This window comes from Micropterus dolomieu, linkage group LG04, assembly GCF_021292245.1.
Source record: "Micropterus dolomieu isolate WLL.071019.BEF.003 ecotype Adirondacks linkage group LG04, ASM2129224v1, whole genome shotgun sequence".
NCBI lineage: Eukaryota > Metazoa > Chordata > Actinopteri > Centrarchiformes > Centrarchidae > Micropterus > Micropterus dolomieu.
The window spans coordinates 22,175,709-22,183,515 of record NC_060153.1 but is presented as its reverse complement, the minus strand read 5'-3'; the positions used below and the strand labels follow the sequence as shown (position 1 = coordinate 22,183,515).

At 39.8% G+C, this 7,807-nt stretch overlaps 1 protein-coding gene across 1 annotated transcript in view; it reads left to right on the top strand.

The window, feature by feature from the left end:
* The window catches only part of LOC123969586 (complement C3-like), a gene marked incomplete at its 3' end in the record, with an annotated part of 10,530 nt that extends 4,069 nt beyond the window's left edge, over nt 1-6,461 (top strand). Inside the window, 4 exon segments of the mRNA XM_046047139.1 lie at nt 5,458-5,506; nt 5,875-5,965; nt 6,099-6,188; nt 6,344-6,461. Of these exon segments, the coding sequence (XP_045903095.1) occupies nt 5,458-5,506; nt 5,875-5,965; nt 6,099-6,188; nt 6,344-6,461 (348 nt within the window).
* Nucleotides 6,462-7,807: the final 1,346 nt, after the last annotated feature.

The window sequence follows — 7,807 nt, the reverse complement described above, 5'->3', positions numbered from 1 at the left end:
AATTATAAAACAGGTTGAGACTGAACTTCAATCACTAAAAGCTACAGTTTATTTAATTTTTTTCTGAAATTGAGTAGCAAATATAGCAAATAGTATCTGATTTGGCAGTCAGTTGTTGACTCAAAATATATGTTGATACAATTAGGCTATACTTTATGGTAGGCTATTGAATGATAACGCAAGTTGATGTTCCGGACCTTTGCTTCGTGAAATTTTCTCTAACTGGACCTCTTTGAATTTTAATTGAAGAGTTGCTCCAGAGGCGTGCAACCTCTGACATGTATAACACTTGTAAGTTGCTTTGGATAAAAGCGTCAGCTAAATGAATAAATGTAAATCTAATCACTTCCTCTTTAGTGGTTTTGCCTACAAAATAAAAGTGCGAGAAGCTTGTTTACTGTAATGCAGTTTTGGAATTGAACTGAGCTTTTACATTGAAAATTTCTGAACGACATTAAAAAAGTCGTAGCTGCTTGACACACCTCTGAAAGAGCTGTCAGAAAACGTGATTCTCCTAAATGTCCTCTGTCTGGAGATACTGGGGAATTGCAAAAGTTTCCATAGGTTAATGGATGTGGATCAAACACTGAAAAAGCAGTGCAGCACATGCTCTGAAAAAACATTTGCTGCAGAATCCATTTGTTGAAGAGAGGGGAAAAAAAAGTTGTCTCAAGTTGGGATCAAACACTTAACCCTTGGGTTGTGAGTTGTGCGTTTTACCAACTGAGCTAACTGAACAACATGTTGACACAAGTCAATATTCTTATATCATCACAGAGTACGGTCTAGACCTGCTCTTTTATGAAAAGCGCTGTGAGATAACTGTTGTTGTGATTTGGCGCTATATAAATAAAATTGAATTGAATATCTTATATGGCATCCACGATCTAATGGTTGAAAATAGTGCTCTGATGCAAAACTTATTTGCAGACTTATGCAGTACATTATTACTACTACTTCTTCTAACGTACGTATTCAATATAGGCATAACTGCCTAAATTCTGCCAGAAGTACAAAAAAGAACATAGTGACGAAACACGCTTTGTAGCGCTGTTTGTCCGTTTGCAGCTACTGTAGAAACATGATGATTCAACGTGGTTATGGAGACATAAATGGCTCATTCTAAGGTAATAGAAAAATAATGGTTTATTATGTAAGGTCTTTGCACACCACTGACAACACAGTTATGGATCTTATATTGCATTTCTGTTGATAGATCCTCATAAATATTACACACTGAACCTTTAAGAAGTGAGATGAAACCAGAAACAGACTCTGCAAGCCTGATCTCCTCTGGTACACTGTTACAGAGTCTAGGGGCCCTGAATACAAAGATCCTGTCTCCTTTGGACTTTGGAATAGCAAGCAGAGCCCTACCAGAGTTAAAAGTCGAGCTGCAGCAATTGTAGAAGATGAACTAATTTCTGACTGAGATCTCAGTCTGAGACAGGTTTAAAGGGAGTAACAATAGTCGAGATGGGAGGAGACATGGTTTCCCCTAGCATTTTTTTTAGGGGGGGGTGGTCGTCCCCTGAAAATCAACCATAGCGTTAGTTCAGGCAGGCAACAAAGTCAAGCTCAGCTCACAATCCCAGCACATCAGCTGATAGCAGCCATCTTAAGCCAGCCACATCAGCTGACAGCTCAGCTGATTAATCTAGCATTCATTGGCAAATTCCATACAGGGTTCCTTATTTAAGCTGCCATAGCCTGCCTGCCTGCCCTTGATGCTTCCTCCACAGCAGCTCATAAGCAACCGACATGAGAATGACGGGACTAAGTGCGGACACGCTTCAGGTTACGCCTGCTTGTAGTCCCGCCCATGATGAAGATCCGCCAGATTGCCAGACTGCACGGTACTATTGCTCACAGCATCAGTATATGAAGCACAGAAGCTATCTGGCAAGCAATATATTCAGCATTCGTGAATGGCAGTGCCCAGGCTCCTGGGAGACTGACTTCAAAACAATATATGGCTCCAGTCGGAACTTTTCATGAAGAGACTTTAGAGTTCGAGGAAAACCTCTGTATTGAACACCACCTGCAGCGACTTATTGTAGAGAAACATTCAATTTACATTGGTGGACATCCCTGCAGTCAGCATGCCAATTGCACACTCGCTCAAATCTTGCGATACCTGTGGCATTGTGCTGTGTGATGGAAGAGCACATTTTTGAGTGGTCTTTTATTGTGGTCAGCCTAAGGCACACCTGTGCAATACCCATGCTGTCTGATCAGCATCTTGTTATGCCACAGTTGGCAACCCTAGCGTCGAGCAAAGCACAGCGCACCGCTTGCGAGCTCATGTGCATGCCGCGGTGAGCACAGTGCAAATTGCTTCCTATCTTGAATGGCCTTTAGTGTTTAGTTTTGTAACGTTAGCTTTGTAGCGTTAGCTTTGTAGCATAGCAAATAAATGACACATGGCAACCAAGTCAGGCCAGCTATTAGCCCCTGAACCAATCAAATATTAATAAGAACGGTTGGGATGCTTTCCCAGAGGCTTCCCCAGCTCTGGGAAATATTGTGGTAGCAGAAGAATGAATGGAACCCCTACCCGGAGGAAGTGGGTAGGGGTGATGTCATCGATTGGCGTCACCGGCTTGTGCCCAATAGAGAAAAATGAAAGAAAAAAACAGCCAGCTGTGCCAGGAAAACTTAACTTTGGGCTAGTGCCGAACTGGATACCAGGGCTTGGATGCAGAGTCATGCTAGTGAGCGATGAAAAACAAAAGTGTTGCGTTTATAATTTTGTTAAGTGTTTGATAAGTGTATGAAGCCTACCATGTATTGCCATGGCACGAGAGTTATGTATTAATATTTGACTAACAGATTATCTGTCATTGTGACAAACTGCTTCAAACAATACACTGTATGTTCACACAAAACCATACCCGCACAGGCCACCTTTTGTCCTTTATGTCATTGTGACAAAGTTGGCAACACTACTCAACACAGCAACAAATCGCCTGCTGCGGCGCAAGCCATTGAAAATTATGGGTTTCATAGTGTAGCGATGCTGTCATCGCGGGCTGTCTGAGAGGCCTGTAACACTAGAAAGCAACACTAATATATAATATTAGTAATATTCTGCAAAGTAGCGCCTATTTTAATTTGTTCACACTATAGGACGAAGCTTATGGGAATTATTAGTCATTTTTCAGCACCCCTCTCCTTGTGTTGTGCTTCTGTCAATGATGCATTACAATTTATCAAGGAAGCTGGTAGACCCGTGCGACTGGCCAAGACAGACATCAGGGGTGCTTCAAGTTATGCATTTACACTCCGCATTTTTATCTATTGGGGTAAATACATGAAAAATAAATGGAATTATTTAAGGGGCTAACTGTCATTAAAGGTGTGTTCGAGATGACTGCGGTTGACTTTTGCCGACTTTATAGCCTAAACGCGAGCTTCAGGCAGGGTATATAACAATGCCGTCAAATTCTGCTTGTGTGACCCTACTCTGAGCTAGTACAATGACTCTCTGCATTTTCAAAGACAATGCTGCCAGATCAGGCAAAAACAGTTCCAACTTATGCAGACGGAGAGAAGCAAGTGTGGGCGCTGGATTCAGTGACTGCAGCTGCCTTGTTCCCATGAGGTTTTCATGTCATGTGACATGGTGATGTTTAGCAGCGCCTATGAAAGTCGAACACAATTTCTAACCAGCATGCTTTCATAAGTCCAGCACGTCATCTTAATTTAGCGCTGTGAAAGTCTATTGGCTATCTTTGAGTGTTTTGCTAGCGCCTCCTGCTGGCCCTTCCATATATAGTATCTCACAAAAGTGAGTACACTTTCTGCCGGGGTCAGTGAGGGAGCACAGGAGGAGCCACCACCGGTTTTCCTCTGCTCTTTGGACACAACAGTTGCCTTTCTCTTCATATCACTTGTCAATGGACTTCTTTTTGACAGCATCAACACTCCACTGGATTTGTTAGTTTACAAACGGAGAATTAAAGCGAATACGATCTCCGTACACACCAGGGTTTTAGCTGCGTATCAGAGTTGATCTCCGTCTACATTAAAACGACTGAAAATGCACATCTATTGGCAGATCATGTACACTGGGCATGCGCGTGCTGGTGTAAACATGAAGCAGATGGTGTATTCTGTAGTTACAGAAGATTTGGCGAAAGAATAAAGAAATGCAGACGAAGAATTAGGGCTGGATGATATGGCCAAAAATGTTATCACGTTAAAAAATTTCATATCTTTCGATATCGATAATTATCATGATAAGTATCAAATTGTTATTTCTTTTGAGTTTAAAGGCTGATTTTTGCTCCTCAGTGAAAGTTGAAGAAGCCTGATGGTTAATTGTGGTTTAAACTGTACTTTATGGTCACAACATGACAAGCATTTGATTCGAGACAGTGGATCACTTCACAAATCTGAGGGAGAACATTCAAAAAAATTATAATAAAATCTTTTACAACAAAGATGCACAAGTAAAATTAAGTAAAAGCTTTTTTTTTCTGTCCTTTTTCCTCAACAAAATAAACATATTAATAAAAAATTCAGTCCTAATTCCTGTGATTCAAGTGAATCAAATCAAACATATTGAATATTTATTGAACATTTATTATGTTGTTATTGAAAAAAATTATATTGCGATAATTATTGTTTTATTGTCCAGCCCTACGAAGAATCATACCAGATTTTTTTTGCATGCACCAATAACGAGCTGGGACCGTTACTAAATGTAACACAATACTGTGGTGGCGGAAAACAGACTGGGAGTCGTTGCAAAGTAAACAGCGACATGCACAGTTGCCTACAAGTGTGGGCCGATTTCTTTTCGTTTTTGTCGTTTTAGTCAGGATGGGAGGTGCAAAGATAGCAGGTATCCGTTTTAATTCAAAAACACAGTAGTGTGAATGGGGCCTTCGAAGGGATGTGAATTAAGTTACCTACATTCAGATTTCTGCCAAACCCACACACCTTTTCTATTTATAAATGAAGTCACAAGCTTGACATTACTTTTTCAGCTCCTGACAAAGCCATAAAACACATTATACTGCTTTTGCAGACTGAGTAGGATTCCTCATGATGAAAAAACTGAACTTCATGTTTAAAATTGGTGTAGTGCCCCTTTAGTTGATGCAACAGAGTAATTAGCTGGTGTACCCTTAATTTATTAGCATTTGTTTTCATGACAACTCTACCTGCTCCTGATGATGGTGTTAAAGTAAAACTGAAAGCTTGAAACTGCAATAATCCCTCTGTCCTTTTTATGGAGTAACTACTTTTGCTGCCTCTTCCTGTTTATCTATTTGTCATTTTCTCTGTCCTTTGCTTGTATTTCTATTGTTTGCTTGGTTTTCTGCTTATCTGTGATTTTTTTTGTCTTTGTTGTTGTTGTCGTTGTCATATCAATGTTTCTGCCAAGAATACTCCTTTTATGAGAAAAACAAACAAACCAAATGCTCATTAAATGTTTTGCTCCTCCAGAGAAAATGGATGAGGATGAGAAGACATACAAGCTGATAATATTGGTTTTGTAAGTGCAATCAAGAATTGTTAAAAATAGCATGACTTTATAATGAACTTTCTTCTCTTTCATTCTTCCATTTCTGTTGTTTTCTTTTTATCATTTGATTGCCCTGCCCTTTACATCTTTGATTACCTTATTTTCTCACAGTGTTTGCTGTTTCCTATCCCAAGATACATATGAAGCAGTTAAATGGAAATGTTGCAGAATTCAGACTGGACAGTGGCCTCACATTTAAAAAAATATTTTTGAATCAGCTGGAACCATTTAATGTTGTTACAATCATCAAATGAACAAATTTGTTAGAGGGCTTTGCTTTCCACTTGCCTGTCCATTTTATTCTGTTACTGTAACAATTCTCTCCATTTTCTGTACAGGTATAAGGACAAGGAGCGAGATGCAACAATGTCAATCATAGATATTGGCTTGTTAACTGGCTTCACCATTAACATAGATGACCTGAACTTAGTAAGACTAACTTATACACATACAGAAGTCAATGTTTACGGTTTGTAGAAACAAGATGTGTTTTAAAGTTTATGAAGATTTTCTGATGTGTGTGTTTGTATGATTGTGTGTGTGTGTGTGTGTGTGTGTGTAGTTGTCAAAAGGACATGCCCGCACCATTTCAAGGTATGAGATGAACACAGTCCTGTCAGAAAGAGGCTCACTCATCGTATACCTGGACAAGGTAACCAGTTGTTCAGCCATTAGACTTGGAATACTGTATAGTGGTAATACGTGTGATATTTTTGTTTGTGCAAACGTGCCAAATCACAACTGAGATTAAGCTGTTTTCTGGTTCTGTCTCTCTCTCCCATAACTTTGCTTTGCATCTCTCCACAGGTTTCTCACACACGACCAGAGGAGATTGCTTTTAGGATCCATCAAACACAGAAAGTGGGCGTCTTACAACCAGCTGCTGTATCTGTCTATCAATACTATGACCAACAACACATTAACCGTGAGTCTTAAAGATACCCAGAAACAAAGACTGTTTTCTGTATCTGAAACCTACAGTTTTTTAACCACACACTCAACCTTGTTCTGGCATACACCACTGAAATTCAACATTTTATAGTGTTTCTACAAAATCCCTCTTTATCTGACCACTAGTGAATAACCTTTGAGATCCAATTGCTGGACTACATGCCAATAAGTAAAGATTCCTACACTAGATGTCCATCCATCCATCCATCCATTGTCAACCGCTTATCCTGTGTATACGGTCGTGGGGGGGCTGGACAGCTGACATTGGGCAAAAGGCGGGATACACACTGGACAGGTTGCCAGTCCGTCACAGGACCACACATAGACAACCAGTCACACTCACACCTAAGGACAATTTAGGGCATTGTATTTATTACCATGTCTAAATATAACAGGACTCCTATGCTTACTCCAGTCCCTCCCAAACTGATCATCTAGTTGACAGTGCTGCAGGCTCAGTGCAAATTACACTCTCAAAAGAAGACAATGAAACAAAGAAGGTTAAAGCCAACATCGCAGACAATTTAAAGGAAATGGCGTTCTGCCAATCTAGAAAAATCTTGTTTAATCTGGCAGGATACGCTTAAAACTAGGGCTGTCAAGTGATTAAAATATTAATATAATTACAAGTTTTGTAATTAATTAATTGAATTAATCAAAATGAATTGTATACAGGTGCTGGTCATATAATTAGAATATCATCAAAAAGTTGATTTGTTTCAGTAATTCCATTCAAAAAGTGAAACTTGGATATTATATTCATTCATTACACACAGACTGATATATTTCAAATGTTTATTTCATTTAATTGTGATGATTAAATCTGACAACCCAAATTCAGTATCTCTGAAAATTAGAATATTACTTAAGACCAATACAAAAAAAAGGATTTTTAGAAATGTTGGCCAACTGAAAAGTATGAACATGAAAAGTATGAGCATGTACAGCACTCAATACTTAGTTGGGGCTCCTTTTGCCTGAATTACTGCAGCAATGCGGCGTGGCATGGAGTCAATCAGTCTGTGGCACTGCTCAGGTGTTATGAGAGTCCAGGTTGCTCTGATAGTGGCCTTCAGCTCTTCTGCATTGTTGGGTCTGGCGTATCGCATCTTCCTCTTCACAATACCCCATAGATTTTCTATAGGGTTAAGGTCAGGCGAGTTTGCTGGCCAGTTAAGAAGAGGGATACCATGGTCCTTAAACCAGGTACTGGTAGCTTTGGCACTGTGTGCAGGTGCCAAGTCCTGTTGGAAAATGAAATCTGCATCTCCATAAAGTTGGTCAGCAGCAGGAAGCATGAAGTGCTCTAAAACTTCCTGG